This window comes from Schistocerca serialis, chromosome 2 (assembly GCF_023864345.2).
Source record: "Schistocerca serialis cubense isolate TAMUIC-IGC-003099 chromosome 2, iqSchSeri2.2, whole genome shotgun sequence".
NCBI lineage: Eukaryota > Metazoa > Arthropoda > Insecta > Orthoptera > Acrididae > Schistocerca > Schistocerca serialis.
Window position 1 is genome coordinate 579,897,891 of NC_064639.1, and position 23,319 is coordinate 579,921,209.

At 43.0% G+C, this 23,319-nt stretch overlaps 1 protein-coding gene across 3 annotated transcripts in view; it reads right to left on the reverse strand.

Moving 5' to 3' along the window:
- Window positions 1–268: 268 nt before the first annotated feature.
- Window positions 269–23,319, reverse strand: part of LOC126457594 (dehydrogenase/reductase SDR family member 12-like) — a 92,506-nt gene continuing 69,455 nt past the window's right edge. For all 3 annotated transcript variants that reach the window (XM_050094031.1, XM_050094033.1, XM_050094032.1), the window contains exon 9: window positions 269–947. In XM_050094031.1, coding sequence (XP_049949988.1) covers window positions 835–947 — 113 coding nt within the window. In that variant the 3' untranslated portion in view covers window positions 269–834. The remainder of the gene's footprint in view (window positions 948–23,319) is intronic.

Genomic DNA, 23,319 nt, shown 5'->3' on the forward strand with positions numbered 1-23,319 from the left:
GGGTGACTTTTCCAAACTCTACCCCTTTTCGTAAACCTCAACCAATCATTTTACTTCACCCCTCTTCCTTCCACTTCAACCCTTCTGCCGGAAGAAGTAGCCACTGGCTCCAAAAGCTTGCAAACTTCAATGCCTTTTATATGTGTGTTCTCCTGCCATGGCTTGATGAGTAGATTTTTTATCTATCCAAACACATAACATTTTTAAAAATTGATTATTTTTTTGGAATAGAACAGATGACAGGTGCAGACATTATTCGAGACAGATGCTTCACTTTTGAGACTGTTGTTATATTTGTGGTAGCATTATGACAACTAGTCCAAAGTTAGGGCATGCCATGAAATAAAAGCCCTGTGTTCTCAATTTATTAACTATATTGCATACATAAAACATGATTTTTTCCAACAACAAATGACACATTTACAAGCGAATAAATGCTTAAATTAGGCTCTCTCTTTCATAAAAAATAAAATAACAAACACTGCTATACTCTTCACAGGTTTCATGTCACAATAAAACATGGATCAATATTTCCTATAACTAGAAGTCACAATACATGGTGACAAGGCAACGGACTGGTGTTACTGTTACGCTTAAAAAGTAGAATATACAAAATTTTGTGCCTACACACAAATCTTGTTGAAATTATTAACAATGCCGTTAGTTGTCTTACAAAATCTTATACATTTTGTGTATACAAACATTCAGGTCTTTCAGTTACTCAACCAGTTAAACACTTTCTTTAAAGTTAAGATATTCTCACAGGAAACATGTAAGAGTGCATCGTATCACTCACATGTGTGCTAATCAGCATCTCATATTTTCAAATACTGATTAACTTCTAAATTTCTCAAGCAATTCCTCAAGCTGCTTCATGAACTTTTCTTCTTCTTCTTTTGATGTCTTTGTCCAGGCCAAGGGCAAATGAGTTGGTACAGGTGTTCGATCTGAAATCATTGAAGTGTCTTTTCATATACAGAAAAAAACGTGCATGCACACACACGCGCACAGGTAGTGGGGGGAGGGGTGGAAGGAGAGGTGGAGGGGCAGGGGAGAGGGAGGGAGGCACGGGGGGGGGGGGGGGGGGGGGAAGAGAGAGAGAGAGAGAGAGAGAGAGAGAGAGAGAGAGAGAGATGGACTGCATTTTTGCATTTGAATTACTCTATCTGGCAAGGAATTAGCTGTTAGTGAACATCTTACTTGGCTTACATACGAGGGGGTCTGAAAAGTTCTCGGAATCACCACAAGAGGTCAGCACTAGCACGAGTTGTTCACATGATATTCATTGGACTGTTGCCTGTAGACACATGCTAAGTCAGTGCTCTTGGAAGAGAGTTGTGGCAGTGACATGGCTCTGTTGTTCTTGCGTAGTGATTTGTGAAGATTGAAGATTTGGGGGGGGGGGGGGGGGGGGGAATAATCGAGATTCGGGCAGTGATTAAGTACTTCATAAAGAAAGATATGAAAGCAAAGAACATTCATGCCGATTTCCAGAATACATCGGGGGACTCTGCTCCTTCACATTCAAATGTTGCCAAGTGGACAAACGAATTTAAATTTGGTCAGGAGAGCTTACATGATCCGCGCAGGGGTCGGCCAAGATGTGTCATTACTCCAGAAATCATTGCAAAAGTGCACAAAATGGTCATGGAGGATTGCCAATTGAAAGTGCAAGAAATTGCTTGTGCTTACCAGGTGTCATCTGAAAGGGTGTATCACATTTTAACTGAAGAATTGGAAATGAAAAAACTATCTGCAAGACGGGTGCTAAGACAAGACAATTCGTGCCCGCACACATGTGCCGTCACCATGACAAAATTACACGAACTGTTACCACATCCGCCTTATTCACTGATATGGCTCCATCAGACTTCCATCTCTTCCCAAAACTGAAAATTTTCTCAGTGGACGAAGATTCACTTCAAAAAAGAACTGATAGCCGGAGTTGACAACTATTTTGCAGGCCTGGAGGAAACTCATTTTCGAGATGGGCTCAAAGCACTGGAATGGCATTGAACCAAGTGCATTAATCTACAAGGAGACTACATTGGAAAATAAAAAAGTTTTAGTGATGTAAGTACTTTTTTCTATTCCATTCTGAGATCTTCTCAAACCACCCTCGTAGTAACCACTACTTTCAAAGACTTATTACTGTGACAGTTACATTATATTCTATAATACGCATCACATTTACAAAAATATGTACTAAAATAAAAATTGTGTACATCACGGCTATTGATGTAAGCTTTTAATTTATTTTGAATTCCTGCCTAATGACTTCTTCAAGACTCATTTTAGATAGAGAACACCACTTTGAATTCCAGAGGACACACCTAAGTCTATGTGAAATTCACTTTTTGTCTCATCTTTTGACTGTGCATAAAACTTAATCCCAAGTAGACTTATTATAGCCATAAATGTCTCATGTAAGGGCAAATCTATCAACAATTCAGAATTAGAACCATGGATCTTGCTGTTGGTGGGGAGGCTTGCCTGCCTCAGCGACACACACAGCCGTACCGTAGGTGCAACCACAATGGAGGAGTATCTGTTGAGAGACCAGACAAACGTGGTTCCTGAAGAGGGGCAGCAGCCTTTTCAGTAGTTCCAGGGGCAACAGTCTGGATGATTGACTGATCTGGCCTTGTAACACTAACCAAAACGGCCTTGCTGTGCTGGTACTGCGAACGGCTGAAAGCAAGGGGAAACTACAGCCGTAATTATTCCCCAGGCCATGCAGCTTTACTTTACTGTATGGTTAAATGTACATCATCAAATAGGGGTAATGCAGTAGGAGGTTTAATAGCGAATAAAAAAATAGGAGTGCAGGTAAGCTACTACAAACAGCATAGTGAACGCATTATTGTGGCCAAGATAGACAAGAAGCCCACGCCTACTACAGTAGTACAAGTTCATATGCCAACTAGCTCTGCAGATGACGAAGAAATTGATGAAATATATGATGAGATAAAATAAATTATTCAGGTAGTGAAGGGAGACGAAAATTTAAGTCATGGTTGACTGGAATTCGAGAGAAGGAAAAGGGGAGAAGGAAACATAGCAGGTGAATATGGATTGGGGTTAGGAAATGAAAGAGGAAGCCGCCTGGTAGAATTTTGCACAGAGCATAACTTTATCATAGCTAACACTTGGTTCAAGAATCATGAAAGAAGGTTGTATACGTGGAAGAACCCTGGAGATACTAGAAGGTATCAGATAGATTATATAATGGTAAGACGGAGACTTAGGAACCAGGTTTTAAATTGTAAGACATTTCCAGGGGCAGATGTGGACTCTGACCACAATCTATTGGTTATAAACTGTAGATTAAAACTGGAGAAACTGCAAAAAGGAGGGAATTTAAGGAGATGAGACCTGAATAAACTGACTAAACCAGAGGTTGTACAGAGTTTCAGGAAGAGCATTAGGGAACAATTGACAGGAATGGGGGACAGAAACACAGTAGAAGAACAATGGTTAGCTTTGAGGGATGAAGTACTGAAGGCAGCAGAGGATCAAGTAAGTAAAAAGATGAGGGCTTGTAGAAATCCTTGGGTAACAGACGAAACATTAAATTTAATTGATGAAAGGAGAAAATATAAAAATGCAGTAAATGAAACAAGCAAAAAGGAATACAAACGTCTAAAAAATGAGATTGACAAGAAGAGAAAAATGGCTAAGCAGGGATGGCTAGAGGACAAATTTAAGGATGTAGAGGCTTATCTCACTAGGGGTAAGATAGATACTGCCTACAGGAAAATTAAAGAGACCTTTGGAAAAGAGAGAACCACTTGTATGAATATCAAGAGCTCAGATGGAAACCCAGTTCTAAGCAAAGAAGGGAAAGCAGAAAGGTGGAAGGAGTATATAGAGGGTCTATATAAGGGCGATGCACTTATGGACAATATTATGGAAATGGAACAGGATGTAGATGAAGATGAAATGGGAGATATGATACTGCTTGAAGAGTTTGACATAGCACTGAAAGACCCAAGTCGAAACAAGGCCCCAGGAGAAGACAACATTCCATTAGAACTGCTGACGGCCTTGGGAGAGCCAGTCCTGACAAAACTCTACCATCTGGTGAGCAAGATGTATGAGACAGGCGAAACACCCTCAGACTTCAAGAAGAATATAATAATTCCAATCCCAAAGAAAGCAGGTGTTGACAGATGTGAAAATTACCGAACTATCAGTTTAATAAGTCACAGCTGCACAATACTAACGCGAATTCTTTACAGACGAATAGAAAAACTGGTAGAAGCCGACCTCGGGGAAGATCAGTTCGGATCCCGTAGAAATATTGGAATACGTGCGGCAATGCTGACCCTACTACTTATCTTGGAAGAAAGATTAAGTATAGGCAAACCTACGTTTCTAGCATTTGTAGACTTAAAGAAAGCCTTTGACAATGTAGAATGGAATACTCTCTTTCAAATTCTAAAGGTGGCAGGGGTAAAATACAGGGAGCGAAAGGCTATTTACAATTTGTACAGAGACCAGATGGCAGTTGTAAGAGTCGAAGGACATGAAAGGGAAGCAGTGGTTGGGAAGGTAGTGAGACAGGGTTGTAGGCTCTCCCCGATGTTATTCAATCTGTATAAGAAACAAAAGAAAAGTTTGGAGTAGGTATTAAAATCCATGGAGAAGAAATAAAAACTTTGAGGTTCGCCGATGACATTGTAATTCTGTCAGAGACAGCAAAGGACTTTGAAGAGCAGCTGAAAGGAATGGACAGTGTCTTGAAAGGAGGATATAGGATGAACATCAACAAAAGCAAAACGAGGATAATGGAATGTAGTCGAATTAAGTCAGGTGATGCTGAGGGAATTTGATTAGGAAATGAGACACTTAAAGTAGTAAAGGAGTCTTGCTATTTGGGGAGCAAAATAACTGATGATGGTCAAAGTAGAGAGGATGTAAAATGTAGACTGGCAATGGCAAGGAAAGCATTTCTGAAGAAAAGAAATTTGTTAACATCGAGTATTGATTTAAGTGTCAGGAAGTCGTTTCTGAAAGTATTTGTATGGAGTGTAGCCATGTATGGAAGTGAAACATGGACGATAAATAGTTTAGACAAGAAGAGAATAGACGCTTTTAAAATGTGGTGCTACAGAAGAATGCTGAATATTAAATGGGTAGATCACATAACTAATGAGGAGGTATTGAATAGAATTGGGGAGAAGAGGAGCTTGTGGCACAACTTGGCTAGAAGAAGGGATCGGTTGGTAGGACATGTTCTGAGGCATCCAAGGGATCACCAATTTAGTATTGGAGGGCAGCGTGGAGGGTAAAAATCATAGAGGGAGACCAAGAGATGAATACACTAAGCAGATTCAGAAGGATGTAGGTTGCAGTAGGTACTGGGAGATGAAGAAGCTTGTACAGGACAGAGCAGTATGGAGAGCTGCATCAAACCATTCTCAGGACTGAACACAACAACAACATTTTGTTTCTAATTTCTAACAAACCAACAACATAATTATTTATTTTTGCAATCCTTGCTCGAAGTTGAGAAAACAGCTATTATTCTGGGATAGCCAATCTGAGAGTCTGCCGCATCTTAAAACTGGTTGCTAAACTGGCACTGGGAACACAATACCTGCCTACTGTTGGCAGTGCTCTACCAATTGTATGATTTGAGCAACTCTCTTTCAAAGCTTTGCCAAAGGTTTATTTCCCCCTCGACACCTCTTTAACAAGCAATCAGTAGACATAACACAGGAATTGTGAAACTGCACTTTTAAAAACAGATTAAAAGTAATTTATTATTAAACACTTCTCCATGTTCCAAGATTTTCTGGAACATGGAGTTTTAAATGTCTTTCATAATCATCTGTACTATAATGCATGTAAATTGTCCACAATTTTATTAATATGCCTGATGTTTCCTTCACATACAGCCATATCTATATGGAAATCAATGGCTTTCCTGTCCATATGATAAAACACACATTTTTAAATGTACCTACATGAAAGAAGCAATACAGAATCACCAAGTAATAGTAATAATAAATGATTCATCCATTTTCAAAATTCTGTATTTCTCAAAGTATTATATGTTCAAATATGGTTCGTCCGTTAATAGAAGTGTAAACTCACCGAGTTTGCATTGTGCCCACCAGTTTGGAGTTCCAGGTGAGTCGCCTCGACAAAATGATGGGAAAGACGGATAAGAACCACCATGTATATGGTGCACTGTGCACTGTTATCAACAATTTAAGGACACTCGTTTTTCTAAACAGGAAAGTGTCGGTTGACCAAGTGTGCAAGATGCAACAGTGGATGGAGTGAGGGAAAGGTTCATATGAAGTCCAAATATCAACTGACCATGCAAGGCATGAACATGAAATGCCACAGCAAAATGTGTGGAGGATTTACTGACATTGGTTAAATTTCTAATTGCGCCATCTGCAGCTTGTGCAACAATTAAAACTGTATCATTGGATTGGGCATAGTGGTGAAGATAATGTGGCTCTGTTCCCTTGGTCCTGAAGGGATGATTTATGTTACCTTCTATACTTCTAAGGGACATACACAACTAAGCAGTGCGCTAATTATACTATTCCTAAAAGCTAACAACTACAACAAAATTCAATGAGTTAGTACTTTTAAACCAAGGAGGGCCCTTGCTCAGGATGGAGTCCCTGGACAAGGTGGACCACGAATCGCTAACAGCCTTTGTTCGGTGTCATCTGGGGGTGCGTGCAAACCCGATCAAGAAGCAAGCTTGGTGCCAACGGGAGTGGCAAAATGGCCAGGATGGAATAGCAATAAACCCACCTGGTACTCCTCGTGCGCACTGCTCTAGTTACGCTACACTTCATGCAGTATTCCATGTGCTGATACCAGAAAGATGAACCAGGCATCAGGCTTTGTAGGCCTGCAATCAATATAAGCACCTCGAGGGGATGCAGCTTGCGAAGGTGGTCAGAAAAATGTAGTGGCACCCCACATGTTGAATGAACAACAACACAACACTGACACTGAATGCGAGGTAAGAATTCTGCTGTTCACACATACTTCGGTGAAATGCGACAGATGATGATGTGAACCACGTGGCACTGCGGAGCGAGTTGCCAAGAGCACGACCGGGAGGTGTTGCCTCATCACAGAAGAACAAGAGACCGCTTGAGCAATCTTTCAGAGTGCGTGGTGTCCGGAAAGCGTGGCTATCTAAACTCTTCCTCCACCAGAAGTGACCAGCAAGGGTGCTGAAGGGCTTGTTTCCTGTCTGCACACCTCGTCGTCTGCTGCTACAGATGGAGGTAATGGAAAGAGTCACCATACAACTCCCCCCCCTCTCGATAGGAAAATATCGTGCCGACAGCACAGAGGGGTGTCTGAAACTGAGGATGCTTGCTGGGGAGCATGCACAAATTGCTGCTGCTGTGATTGTGCTGTGGTTTCCTGTGAGAGGAGGGGCATGGCTTGTGTGCGGCATTGGGAGTATGTGAAGTAGCGTCACTGCTCCAATGGTCCAGGTGGTGGCAGTGGCACTCTGTTGGGGGTAGCAGGTGCCTGTGGGGGGTGGGGCACTGTCTGCGTATGCTGGTAGCTGCAAAAAGGGTAGTGCAGTGGCTACATCAGGGTCCCAGGCACTGGGTCGGAGTGTCAGTCATGTAGTTGGTTGGCAGTGGACCAGAGGCGGCATTGGCTAGTGGTGTGTCGGGCATGGGAACAACGGAGGGAATGGTGTTGGCGCGTGCGCAGGCGGGCGTGTGTGTGTGTGTGTGTGTGTGTGTGTGTTTTTTGGATCTGATGGGCAGCCAACAGCGAGTCATTAGCACCCTTACACTTATAAAAACAAACAAATATGGAGATGAACTAAAAGTGTTTTACACGCATGCATTCGAATGACCACACAGTCACTCTGTATCATGTGCACTCTCACATGCACTAAAACCAATTAGGAGGGAAGAGAGTCTGACCTTAAGGACATGATCTGATACACCAACAGTGTCCCCGTGCTTAAAGCCATCTGTGGAAACAGCTAAATGGTTGGGGTACTCACATAAAATATCAGAGAATATCACATTAAAAACAGAAGCAGGAGTGCTATCTCTCCTGTACTGCACCAAATCTAAAATCACTCTGGGCCTCTCCAGTAATCAGGGCAGAAGGCGCTCAAAACACTGGATTTGCAGTCATACTGGCCCCACACTGAGTGACTCCAGCAAAAACTGCAGGTGGATCCCAAATGACATCGTGGCTTGTGGACGGTTGGAAAAAAGGTGTTCCAGAGGTGAGTAACTGTATGGTGTGCGGGCGAAGTTGGAGCTGCAAGGAACTTACACGCATGATGCACCATGAGGAGCTAGCGTCAGATGGTAACTGGCATTTCCCCCCGCCTCAGCACAGATGCTAGATAAGGAACTGGTCCGATAAGCACCCGTGGCCAGCCGGATTCTCTCACGATGGACAGTGTCAATGATACATAAGTAAGAGGCCCTCGCTGGCCCATAAACCATGCAACAATAGTCCAGTTGCGAACACACAATACCCGATAAAACTCAAGGAGACGCGCCCTGTCTGCTCCCCAAGACCTGTCGCTAAGACACGTTATGATGTTCACTGCATTCAGGGTTCTGGATTTCGGATCTCGTAGGTGTGGTAACCATGACAATCTGGAGTAAAACATGAGGCCCATAAACTGCACTGTATCTCTAAAATGTAGGATGGTGTCCCCCATATTCAAGGCAGGCAAATTAAAAAGACAAGAACAATTAAAATGAACACACACACAAACTTATCTGCAGAAAACTGAAAATCTGTCTTTGCAGCCCACTCCTGTAACTGTCGCACTGTAAGTTGCAACTGACGGCTCACAGTTGCAACACTGGAGGAGGAACAGAAAACAGCAAAATTGTCTACAAATAAGAAGCACTGTACAGGGAGGAACACCATTCTACTGCTCAAATCGATCAGACAGCGTGTTACCAACTTGGGTCCTAAAAAACTGCTGAGACAGGAAAGACCGTATGAAGATGTGAAGGTGGCCACGAAAGCCCCATTGATGCAGTTGTGTGAGAATACAGTGTCTACAAGTAGTGTCATATGAAGAATATGCTGATACAGTGATGTTTACGGAGGAAAGCCTGATGAATAGCTGCCTCTAGGAGGGTCAGATTGTCAACAGTGGACTGAAATCTGGAATCCGCACCGAGAGCAGCTAAGGAGTTGCCTGGTCTCTAACAACCAGACCAGACGATGGTTCACCATTCGCTCCAGGGTCTTGCCTCGTTAAGGCAATACTCCGATAACTACCGGTACATACGTAGTCCTTTCCCAGTTTGACAACAGGGATCAGAATTGCCTCCCTCCAGGAGATGGGGAAGCTATCTGTCTGCCATATTAGATAAAAACATTTGAGGAGAATATCCTTTGATGCCGCTGGCAAATGTCGAAGCAGACAAACTGCATTTGGTCATGACAGGTGTAGTGTCAACGAATCTCAGTCGGTGCCGATTTGAGCTCCCACATGGAGAAAGGGGAGTTGTAGGTCTCAGACCTGTTGGACCGTAAGTCCAACTTTTCCCTCTTTACAGTCATTTGATAGTGACAAAACGCCGGATCCTGGCTTGCAATGGCAGTAGTTTGTGCAAAATGTTCAGCCAGTGTCTTGCAATGTCTCTGGGTGGTGTTTGGAGGCACCCGTTTCAGCAATGCTGCTATCGATAAATGGCTGCGTTTACCACAAATCCTCCAGATGGCTTCCCATACTTTTATAGAAGAAGTGGAATGATTGATGGAGTCCAGGAACACTTGCAATGACCTTTTCTTACTCTCCCTAATGATGCATCGAGCCTTGGCCCTCACGACTCTAAAGGCCCTAAGGTTGTCCACTGTCGGTCAGCATTTAAAATGCCGAAGAGCAGCACGCCTTTCCCAGATTGCAGAATGGCACTAATCTGTCCACCATGGTACTGGTCACCTCCTAAGATGATCTGAGGACTGTGGGATGAAGAAGTCAGCGGCACAATGGGTCACTCGTGTGATGTAGTCTATCCATCCTTGGACACTGTCGCAGTGTTCAAACACAGCCAGCTGGCTGAAACACGTCCAGTTAGCCCTGTTGACCATCCATTTTGGGGGCTTAACTTCAGGTGGTGAGCCATTTAGTAGATGACGGCAGATTGGGTAGTGGTCACTGGAATGAAGGTAGTCAGTGACCTCCTACTGAACAGAGTCTGTGAGGGCGGAAGAACAGAGAGGTCAATAGCTGAGAATAACCTAGTAACAGTAGAGAAATGCTTGTGAGTACCTGTGTTGAGGATGCACGGCTCATGAGGCCCTCTAAAACCTGACCCCAGGGCAAGTATTGGATGAGCCCCACAGGACATGATGGGCACTGAAGTCTCCCAGGAGGAGGAATGGTCGCAGGAGTTGTGTGATAAGACTCGTGAGAGCCTCATAGTCTAGTGCATCTTTCAGAGATAAATATAGTGAGCAAACAGTGATCCTTCAACACATGTTCATTTGAACTGCAACTGCCTGCAGGTCAGTAGCCAAGGGGAGAACAGAGGAGTGGTGCGTGTCAGTGATTAACACTGCGACACCTCCCTTGGCCCTTTTCCCTGATAGGACATCCTTGTGGTACAGCTTGTATCCCTATAGCACAGGGACATCTGTATCTTTAAAATGTATTTCTTGTAAACAGAAGCACAAGGGACATGCCTGTGCTAGGAGTTTCAGTCCCTCCACATGAGTGCTGAACCCAATCATGTTCCACTGTAGTATGAAAGCCATGTCACCAATGCGGTTTTAATTTACCCCTACCTTTGTACCAGGGACGTGAAGAACTTTAAGAGTGAGGGGGAGTGGAGGGGCTGCCTGGACCCGAGGCATCAAACTCCATGATATCCTCCTTATCAGTCAGACGGGAAAGAATGACGTTTAACAGTGCTTGGGACAGCTTTTGGCCCAAACGTTGTGAGCCTTACCCCGCACCCTGTCCTTTCAAGGATGAGGGGTAAAGGGAGCGTTGAGAGGCACTCTGCCTGTCTTGTACCTTCTGGATGCTCGCTGCGGAACTGTTGTTTGTCTTTCCTGGTGCAGTTGCCTGGCTTGCTTTGTCCTTACTCTTTTTCCCTTGACATGTAAACGTGCAAGTAGAGGTGCTTGTGATGGATACAGGCACACTACGTGTCGTCTATGTCGAAGCGTCTGCCTTGGGAATAGGTTTCTGAATCACGGTAGAATATGAGGTGGCAAAGACGGGGTTTCGTTGCCTTATGTTCTTTTTTGGATTCAGCATAGCGATCTGCTTGGTCACTTTTATCTCCTGTATTTTGCGTTCTTTAACAAAAACAGGGCAATCTCGGCTCCAGACTGGGTAGTTCACAGAGCAGTTGATGCAGATCGCCGAAGAGGGGCAGTCAGTGCCAGTGTCATGACAGGCTTTTCTGCAGTTCCCACAGATCGCTTCACCTCCACAACTCATAGTTGTATGGCCAAATGTGGCATTTAAAGCACTGCATAGGGTTTGGAATGTAAGGCCGAACATTAAGTCAAAGGAACCCTGCCATAATATGTTCAGGCAGTGTCGGAGAATTTAATGTGATAATGAAAGTGGCAGTCTTTTCAGATGCTCCATTATTCCTCCGCGTTCGTTGCTCCACATCAACTATTGCCTGGGATGCCCATTTTTGTTTCAGTTCTGTTATGTCCATATCCACGATACCTCAGCATGTGACAACGCATTTACTGGAGTTGAGAAATGTGTGCATCTCAACAATGATATCATAGTCACCCAGTTTCTGCTTTGATCAGTTAGTTTCGACCAACAAGGAGCCATTACGTAACAATTTTATAGATTTTAATATTCCGGCCCTCCAAATCTTTATAGATACAAAAGGGGGACACTTTTTCAAATGTCCCCTCCTTCCTCTTTATCACCAGAAACACATTTTTATTCATGACTCCATGAGCCCTGTTACTGCAGTCCAAAGTATTATTGCTATCAGGAAGACTACGCTCTCTCATTCTTTTGGATGAATGGGTGTGAATACTCCCAGGTGGTACGCCCTTCCCGCTAGGAGGAGAAGATGATGATTTCGAGGGTTCCATCTCGGTCCCACATGCAGCTAAGGAAATAAGGGTCCACTCAGACAGAGCCCTGCATGCCTGAGTAAGCCTTATACAATTGAAGTGCAGCAGGTTCCCCTGAGATTGCCCATTAATGACTGTTCCACCTCAACAGCCAAGCATCCCATAAGTGCACAGCACACCTTGAGATTGAGGTTTATTTCTTTTTTTTCTTTTTTTTTAAAAAAAATAGAGGTTTATCCCGTCCCCGCAATCCGGGCGATCAAGCCAAGATCCCTTTCCCTGAGATACACAATGCTCCACCACCATGCCATGCGGTGATCACTGAAGCATGCCCAGAACTTACGGTGATGGGGGACTGGTGGCACTTACCAGTCCCCAGCTCAGGATGATGTTTGGCCAGCGCCTTATCGGGTGTAGTGTCGGTGTTGCAACTGGAGGTGGTGGTTGTAGGCAGGGGCAACTCCACCTCGATGGTGCTGCTCCTGTTGGCTGGAGGGGGCTCTACAACACTGGCAGCTTGAACCTGTGTATGGAGACTGTTGTTGTGAACCCATTTAGACTAACAGAGAATGTCTTATCCTCACATTACAACACTAAGTGCAGGCCCAAATACTGAAGGTGGAGTGGCAGCTGGTATATATCCACCCAAAGCATGACATGTGAGCAAGCTGTGAGGCGATGGTGAATGTAGGTATGGGGCTCACTATTACATTGCAGAGGTGTTGGTTGCAGTTGGGCCATAAGCCCTGGAGCTGCTGCACAAAGCTTTGGGTGGTGTTAAGGAGGAAGCGGGGTTGCTTCCAAAAATACCGCCAGGAATGATGAGTATCCGTCCCTATATCCGCTTGGCAGCAAAAGTTCTCAGGTCAATACTGTGTTCGATCCGCAGGCCTAGAAGTACCTGTAGTAGGGCAGAAGATCATTCAGAAGAATAACATGTTATGGCGGCTTTAAGTGTATGGTGGAACTGCTCCATCATTCTGTTAGCTGCAAGTTGGTATCTGGTGCTATAGTGGATATTGGGGCCACAGATGGAGAAAAGTAATGGGCCAACTATGTTGAGGAGAACATCCACGAACCAGTGCTCAGTGCTTTGTGCTTTGTGTGTGTGTGTGTGTGTGTGTGTGTGTGTGTGTGTGTGTGTGTGTGTGTGTGTAGGGAGGGGGGGGGGGGCACAGCAGGGGAGTGAATATGCTATCCGATCTCGGTGCCCTGGCACAGAATGTAGTGTAACAATATGAGTCAAGATAAATGTAACGGAACTTGAATAGCGTATTTGCCTCTATTGGTTACGCTAGAGAGATCAATCTTTCGTTCCTGTCTGCATATTTATATATAATATTGCATGAATAAAGGCTGGGCGAGTGTAAAGCTATCGTTAAAAACTCACGCCACGCGATTTGTTACGATTTGGTTGGTCATAATAATAATAATAATAACAACATGCTTTTGAATACAATTGAAATATACCTGTTTAGTGTTATTGGAAATGATATGTAGTAAATTAATGAGTAAGGTAGCAGGTCCTATAAGAAGAGGTAAAATTGGGCACACTGAGGTGTTTTGCTTTATATCGACGAAGCCGATGATACGGCATCATTTTTCGTTTACTCTTAGAAATAAACAAGTAAAGAAGTGCCAATTGTGCATTGTGAGAAAATATAGGGGGCGAGTTTTAAATAACTACGGTATACGATCAGAGTAAAAAAAAGGACATTTAGTTGCATGAAATCGAGGATAACGAAGTGTGGTCATTAAATTGAGTACACCTACAAGGCGGTCAATTCCGGGATAAAACTATACGCATCTCACAAGGGACGTGGTATTAAGACCGTGTTTTTTTTTTTTTTTTCTCTCTCTCTCTCTCTCTCTCTCTCTTTTTTATAGTTATATCGCGGAGAGTTGGCTCCAATTTATGAAAAGGAGAAAAACGTTAACTTTTACGCGGACCCTTAATAATAGCGGACCAGAGAGAAAAGTGTGTAATTGTCTTACGCCTAACAAACATTCATGGAGGGCGGTGGCTAAACTAGAAGAGTCAATTACAAAATACTGTATCATTATCATTGACTGGTGGTGTCGAGCAACCAAAACTCTTCATCAAAGGGTTTCGATGGAACTTGGGAGTTAGGGTTCAGGCACTCGCATATACTCCACATCAGAGTGTGAATGAGTGATGAAAGCGAAATAGAACTGTGAACAAAGTTCCGTTAAATAAAACATAAGAAACAAGACAGTTTGGTTGTATCTGTTATTATTCCATAAACTGTAACATTTCTTATCGTTGTACGAAGCCTTTATAGACGATCTTTATGATAATTTGCTTCGAAGGGATCTCGTTACGAGTTAAGTTTTGGGGACCTGGTCAAGAGGGGGTAATTCGTAGATACTAACTACTGCAGCTATTCTGGAATCAGGTGTGTTGTCAATGACTTAAGGTTACCATATCTCATGCTCTAAGATCGACGCGCCTTTCCAATTGGTATAACGGTGCCTCATGGCAACAACGACAATGCCGACGACGAAGGAAGATACGGTAGAGTAGGACCTGGCCCAGTTCCTGCAGTCACATTGGATGCCTGGCCAGACGCAGTGTTGTTTCATGAGGTTGGTGGAAGTGCGGTTGCCTGGATGTGCAAGGCCATGGACAAGGTCAAATGCCAGTTTGCAGACGGGAGGTGAGAGGACAGGGCAGGGCTATCATTGGAACTGTCATGTTGTGAAGGATCCATGAGGACGTCACACCCCATCTTATGGTTGGCACCAGGTATGGATCTTAGCTAGAGGTTGAAGGCAGAGTCCACATTCCGCAACGCGTGAGGTAGATCTGGTCCCCCTCTTGAGCATGGCAACGGAATTTTAGTCTAAGGGTTGGGTGATGGCCCAGGAGGCAATCTGCAACAATCAGTGCTAGCAACATGCTGGACATTGATAGTGAATTGTGTGATGTAGTCCTGTAGCCTAAACTGTCAATGTAATATCTGGTCTATGTCTTTCCTGCAAAAACCAGATGCTAAGTTTGTTTTGTTTGCAGGTGATACAAACATTGCAATAAGTAGCAAGTCAAGTGCAGATTTTGAAATAGCTGCTAATCAAATTTTCACCGAGATAAATAAGTGGTTTAAAGCTAATTCGCTGCCATTAAACTTTGAGATGACCCAATATATGCAGTTCAGAACCTGCAAGAGATTTCCTTCCAGCATGTGTATAACATATGAAGACTTGCAGATCAAAGAGGTTGGCAGTGTTAAATTTCTGGGATTACAACTCGATAACACATTCAGTTGGGAAGGACATACCACAGAATTGCTTATGTGCCTAAACAAGTCTGTATTTGCAGTGAGAATGATGTCAGATGTAGGAGATATAAATATAAAAAAACTGGCATACCTTGCTTACTTTCATTCTGTTATGCCATATGGGATCATATTCTGGGGCAACTCATCAAACTGAGCAAAAGTTTTTAGGGTACAAAATCATGTGATAAGAATCATTAGTAGTGTAAATTCATGATCATCAAGTAGAAACCTGTTCAAGGAACTTTGTATTCTAACCACAGCTTCTCAGTATATTTATTCCTTAATGAAATTTGTTGCAAGTAATACATCTCTATTTCCAACCAATAGCTCAATACATAGTATCAATACTAGGAATAAAAACAATCCACATAAAGACTGAAAATCTATTACCTTGGTCCAAAAAGGGGTCCAATATTCAGGAACACACATTCTCAATAAACTGCCAGCAACCATTAAAAACTTGGTTTTAGATAAAGCACGGTTTAAACAGAGTTTGAAAGGATTTTTGATAGACAACTCCTTCTCCTCTATAGATGATATCTTCACAGAGACTGTTAAGCCAGCTTAAGTAAAAATGTCTGATTTCAGTTTTTACAGCACTTTGTCACAGCAGTCAAGATTACTGTATTTACTCGAATCTAAGCCGCACTTTTTTTCCGGTTTTTGTAATCCAAAAAACCGCCTGCGGCTTAGAATCGAGTGCAAAGTAAGCGGAAGTTCTGAAAAATGTTGGTAGGTACCGCCACAACTAACTTCTGTCGTCGAATATATGTAGCGCTATGCAGGCATGCTTCGCAGGCACGAAGACAAATACTAGCACCAAAACCTCTGCGTCAGTAAATAAAAAAAAAAAAAAAAAAAAAAAAAAAAAAGTGGAAGACGAGCTTTTTTTTCTCCGCCCCGAGTTTCGACCACTGCATTTTCATACATTCTCCACGAAGTAAATACAAATTCCGTATTGTTCCTCTTCGAACGTAGCAGCATTTCAATGTACTACGAAAATCCGACTGGCAAGACTGTTTGGGATATTTGTCAATATGGCCAGCTCTGCTTTCTGAATTTTTTCCTAACTGTGAGAAGAAATGGTTGCTAATAAGAACTTTTATGAATTGTGAATCACATGCAGTATTCTCTTCACCATAAGAATAATACGAATATAAACATTTTGCCATGTATTCTTTCATGTTTGCTGCTATCTCATTTAAATCCTGTCCGCCTAATAAACTACGAAACTAGAGTGAGACAACAGCAGACGCGGAAGAATATACATACCATGTCATGTTTATATTCGTATTATTCTTATGCCTAATAGTGATACAGTCAGAAATGAAGCACGGCAATTGATTAGATTTTTAAATCTAAGATGACTAATTTCTGTGCATAATGTAATGTACTAAAGAGGCGTCTGCAAAGATTTTCAAACTGAAAAAATTTTCGCTAAATTCTCGTTCAGAACATCTTCTATCATACGCAGTCTATTATTTGGTTCTTGTTGATCATTATCCAAGAAAGCAGCAGTGTACGTAGCAACGAATAGCAGTCTCTTGCCATTGTTTCGCTAATGAGACGATTCCTCTCTTTGTTTTTTTTAATTGTAAGCAGCGGTAGCGTGCACAAAAGCAAGCCATGCCGCGAGCGGCGACAGGTCGTAAACCCTCATTTTCAGAATGCGACAAACAATGCATGACACAGTACAGTAATGCATTTTCAGCTCTGAGTGACGGAAACACCTATAACAAAGAGAACTGCACTTGTCAGATCAAAGAAAAATAAGCAATCAATTCAAACCAGACAAAGCACGTGAAAAAGGAAGGGTACCCGTATAAATACGGACTGAGCGCCTGACGCATAACAGCGGCTACCTGGTAAAGCTTAACTTCTAAGCTTACGACTCGAACCAAACTACTACAGCTGTATTGTCATTCATTCAACCTAAATTGTGTCTCATATTACAATGGACCAACTTTGTTTCGATTTGGAAGTGCGGCCTAAAACTTTTCTCTCCCCTTGAAGTTCGAGTCTCAGATTTCAGGTGCGGCTTAGATTCGGGAAAATTTTTTTTCCTCGATTTAGAGTCTCATTTTTCAGGTGCGGCTTAGATTTGAGTGCGGCTTAAATTCGAGTAAATACGGTAGATATTTTGTATTTGATAAATTTATTAATAGTGCATAACAATGTTTCCTTCTGACAGCATGTTAATGGTGTAAACATTAGCTGTTCCAGTTTACTGCACTGTATTCACCTATTTCGACAATTTCCTGACAAATGATCAGGGTAGCAAATATATATTCAAATATTTCATTTTTTCTTAACATACTTTATGACATGTTCCACACCCATGAGAATCATCTCATTTTTTTGGGTCTATGGAACAAAAACTGAATCTATCTATCTGTCTATCTAAGGGGGCAGTGGTCTCAGGAGATCTTAAAGACACATCCCTCGACTGGAGATTGGAAATAGCAGATGGCTGGACTGCGAGCAGCTTGCAGTCATATGCACCCCAGCTGTGTTGTGCTGCAGAGAGCTCAGCTGAAAAAAAGGCAAGCAGTTGCCAGATGTTGTCCACGTATTGTTGCAGGACAGCCCCAATAGCTGTCTGGCTCGGGTGCCACTCTTGTGAGGGGGGCATTAGGGTGGGGATGGGCCGCATTGGTGAGGTCCCATTTTGTTTTTTGAAAGCTCTCAATCATGGCCTGTGACCAAGGAACCAGCTTGTTGCCTTTGATTTTATCCCCATGCAGTGCTACAGTGAGGGGATCTTGGGTGGCAGCAGCATCCTTAACCCTTGGATGCATGATGGGGGCCTTTCGGGCCCGGGAGTGAATTAATCACCCATTTAATTATATTAAAATCTCATAATTGGACCTTATGTTACGTAATCCTTAAACATATGTTCATGATTAAGAAACACAATAAAGTTGTATTTAATGTTGCAAAGAAATCAGCGTCTTCTTAATGCTATGCGCATAATGCATGAAGGGGGCCTTTCAGGCCTTATGTAATCTAATGCTTTAGCGAGCACTTTTCTCCCAGTTTATGAATGTTTGTATCTGGCATATTTTTATACTGGCAATTGTTGCACAGGTCAGAATCCAGCAACAACAATAAATGACTTACTACTCATTGTAGAAGTTGACCTCAGATGTGAAAGAAGTCGCTCTCATAGTTTGTTTAAGTAATTGTGTTTGTTATTCTCTCTGTTTTCCTTTCTTCTCTCTTTCTCTGACAAAGTAATTATTTAGACACTCTTTCTAACCAAGGAACATTTGTTTCTTACAGTATGGAATCATCCAGTACATCTCAAAAGAGAGAACATAATTCTGCTGTAAATGCAGAGGATACAAATGCTTCAATGATTATTTCTGAATGGTTGGATGAATGTGAATCCAGTATTGCTTCCAAAGATGAAACTGATCCTGCATATACACCTTCGTGGAACAGTTCAGAATCTGAAGAAAGTAGTAACCAATATTCCAATGTAAATAGAGTAAGCTTACCAACGAAAGTCTGGTGTGATAAGAGACAGCTGCCAGCAAATTCAAATAATGTAGGAAGTACACAACGGCCTGTAAACTTTTTTATTGTGCGCGATGGGACTCAGTGGAGCAAAACACCACCTCCTAAGCAGAACGCTTATGCATAATATAATGAAAATTTCTCCAGGTCCTGTTAGGGAAAGTCACACACAAATATCAAAAGATAGCTGGAGTTACTTCACCACAAATAATATTGTGGATAAAATAGTTCATTGCACAAATCTGGAAGGATGACACACAGCAGCTTTAAAGGTCAAACATGGCATAATGTCATAGACGAGGAAATGGATGCATTTTTTGGAATTCTCCTACTAGCTGGCAGTTACAGAAGCTGGTACGTTCCTATAAGCGACTCTTCTGGCAACCCTGTTTATATGGCAACTTCCTCTATAAACAGGTTTGAAGACTTAAGGAGAGCTGTAAGGTTCAATGATACACACACTCAACAAGCTTGGAGCCAAAATGATAATATGGCAGCTATTCACAATGTGTGTAACTATTCATAAGCAAGTACAGGCAAAGGTTTCATTCAGGAGAGAGCTGCACAACAGATGAACAGCTAGTGTCTTTCAGAGGGCATTTTAAATTTATTCAGTTTATTCCAAGCAAATCAGGAAAATATGGAATAAAGATATTCTGGCTCTGCAACTCTATGACATCACATGCTATAAATGGGCTAGTGTACTCAGGAATAACTCCAGATCGTCCTGGTGAAGATAATGTTGCAGCTCAACCAATAACACGATGGACAACCACTTTACCAGTGTTTCCCTGTTTCATGATTTATTGAAAGGTAAAATTACAGCAGTTGGCACTCTTCCCCACAACAAACCACAAATTCCATGTAAGACACGAGAGGTTTTATCTTCAACATTTGGATTCAGAGATGATTTGTCTATTGTGAGCTACATACCACAGAAGAATAAGAGTGTGGTGCTAGTAAGTTCCATGAATCACGACGCCACAGTAGATGAGACTCATAAAAAGAAGAGACCAGAAATGATTCTATTTTGGAATAAAACAAAATCAGGTGTAGATTCTCTTGATCAAAAGGAACATACATACACTTGCACAAGACAGACAAGGGGATGGCCGTTTGTATTATGGGCTAATGTAATGGATGTAGCAACTATAAATGCTTTCTATTTACTCACAAAACAACATCCTGAATATCACAATGGAAAATCACATAAAAGGAGTCTTTTCTTGAAAGACTTGGCCCTACAACTTATTCGTCCACATATGGAGTCCACAGCCAAAACTCAAAATTTGCAAAGAAATGTCATACAAGCACTGGCTAGATGTGGCATCAAAAAGTGCCAGGAAACATATCAACCACCAAAGAAAAAGGCCCAGAAGAAGATGCTTTTTCTGCCCATATGAACTGGAAAGGAAAACTGCTCAGTGTTGTTCAAAATGTTCTAACAATGTATGCAATGAACACAGTGTGCTTGTTTGTGACGATTGTGTCCAGTAATGTGTAAAACTCAGTAACAGGCAGCCTTATCTTTATTTGTATAATGTGCTGCGTATCTCAATTTTGGTGCACCCATGTTATATGCAATTTAGTCATTTTCTTTTTTTCTGTTTTGTAATTGAATGCTTTATGCACACTGATTTGCATTGTACCTCTCCAATGTACAATTTATAGTTTATTTGAATATAAAGAAAAGTTATTGTTTACAATAATAATAAAATTAGTATTCATTAAATTAAAATTTATTCCATTGAAATTACTGTCCACACCTTTTCTTTAATATTTTTCTAGTTAAACTAGCTACAGACATGTTTTATAACAGTAAGATTTCATAATAAATAATGTAACAAAGCTGAGAAATAATCATACTTATGGAAATCTCAATGGGGACTTCTGAGGCCCCCATCATGCGTTAATGTCAGTCTGAACACTCGTGCATCCAAGGGTTAAGATGGCGACAGATAAATTTGCCATGCCAATGAAATGCCAGAGGCCCTTGAAGGTGGTAGGTTGTGGAAAGTCCGCTACTGCCTGTACTGTCTGTGGATGGGGTGGGAGCCGACACCAGAGACTAAGTGTCCGAGAAATTCTACCTCCTAACCTTAAAAATGCATTTTGCCACGCCACGTTGAGGATCACTTCAACTTTCTGTAGGAGGGAAAAAATGTCACGAGTGTTGGTGATGCTCAGTAGGGTCTCTGGAGTAGATAAGTATACCACCTAGGCAGACGAAACACCCCGGTGCAGCCCAGAGGATGATGTCCAAAATCGCTGCCATGTTTATGCGGCACTGCGGGGCCGAAAGCCACGTATGCACTCTCAAACAGGCCAAAAGAAGTGATTATGGTTGTTTTCTCGATGTCCTCTGGGGTGATTGGGATGTGTGTGTAGTTTTTAGCGCAATCTATCTTACTGAAGATAGTAGCTCCTGAGATGGTGTCATTGCAGGTGCAGGGTTGGGTTTCGGTAATTACCCCAGGGGCGCCAGGAACCGCTGTCCTTGAGGGCAAGATAAAGAGCTGAAGCCTGGGGGCCTCTGTAAGAGACAAGTGCGCCGGTGAATTCATTTTGCACTTGTGGTTGAGGAGGGAGTGGGCATGGCAGAAAACCAGGGGGAGGGGGAGGGGGGCAGAGGTAGTGGCAATACAATGCACAGTGTTCTGCTGAACATTCCGGGGGATGCTATGTGGCTGCATGAGGAGGGGACCTTCTGCAAGGAGTTGAGCATTTGGGCCTGAAACTGCCAGGTGTTTCACAGTGAAGCTCGTGGCAAGATGAGAGCTGCAGCTGACAGTCTTACCAAAGGTGCCATCAACTAAACAGCACTTCACTACACTTCACTTCATCAGCCAGTAGGCTGTAATGACTGAGTAACTCAGCGTCCACAATGGGGGTCGGTAATGTCCAGGACTGTGAAGGTCTACTGGCGTTTGCACTGGAAGCCTAGATCGAGCGAGTGATTATGCACACCATACGTATGATGGCCGAATTGTTAGCATTGATGAGGGGGAGGGAAGGGGAGGGATTTAGGAGAAGTTTGTGGGAGAATATGCATAAGTTGGAGCAGGTGTCAATGAGGTAGTGACAGGGGGACTAGCGTAATTCAAATCCCGTATGAACAGGCACTGTGAAATGGCACAGCAACCAGGGCGCGCCTACTGACGGTGGCTGTCGGGTTTGGGGATTAGGAGTATGGAGGTCTGCACTTAAGTCGCGTTCTCATCAAACCTCTGGTGGTATCAGCAAGCTGTGCCTAGTTCACAGGTTGTGATTGTCAGGGTGGTGGCTAGAGCTATGCCGGCGGAGGTAGCTGTTTTCACCTGGGGCACGTGTGAGAGTGCTCAGCACATGTTGACAGGCACATGATGTGTAGGTAGGTGACAGTGACAGTAGGTTCTGCCATCTTGGAGGTCAGACACGTCATAATCTAGCACAGGTCTGGAGCCTTCATGCTGGGCAGATGGTCATTAGTGGCAGTTGACATGACTGATATCACGCACATGGTGTTTGGGGTGGGGCGGGTGGAGTGAGTGAATAGCTGACCAGTGCCATGAGGCTGTAGCCATTATTCCCCACGGTAGTTGCAACAAGACAAGGAGTTCAGGATTTCAAACAGTTTATTGTCCAACACTGTTGCATCGCCTAACAATAAATGGGCATACGAGGCCATGGCAGCCTGTATGGGGGCGGGTGGGTGCATGAGCAAGCAGTTTAGGAGCAGGTCTTCAGGGAGGATGAGGTTCAGCGAGTGTTCGAATGTGATCCAGCAACAGGGATGGGCACATGTCGTTGCACTGCTGAGATGATAACAAATTACGTGCCCGTTGCAGCTCCAAGGGCATGAAGGTTCTGCTACTAGGTAGTTCACACAGTAAAGGTGTGGGCCAGCAGTTGCAGAAAGTGTTGGGGGAGTGAGTACCAAGTCACCAGTATTGTGAAGCCTATTGTAGGGTTGGCTAAGGTGACTGACAGCATAGGGGAGTTATCTAGGAATTTTACAAAGGAGGATCTGGTAGCGATAGTGGGTGGAGCAGGGAACAGTCTTGATAGGGATGGGAAATATGATGTAGGTAGTGACCTGGTAAAGATAGCTATTCAAATTGGTGGCACTAATGTGCATTTCGTGCAACTGTTTCAGTGTCATAATCAGCCTCATCTTAATGCAGCTATCAGGGGTGTTAACATGGGGCTGGAGAGGGCACTTATGGCAGAGGGTCACATTTCAGTGGCACCAGTTGGGTCTATCAGTATATCAGGTTTCATTAGGCATGGCCTGCACCTCAATAGGTATGGGAAGGGGAGATTGGCAAAGCTTATAGGTGACAGTGTATTGGGTGGTGGTGGGATAACTCACGGAAAAATTCCTTTAGTAGTTGGTGTTAAGAGGTGCACCTTTTTTTTAGGATTAAGTCAGCTGATAGGTATACCTACTAAAAGGAAGTCCCTCTAACCG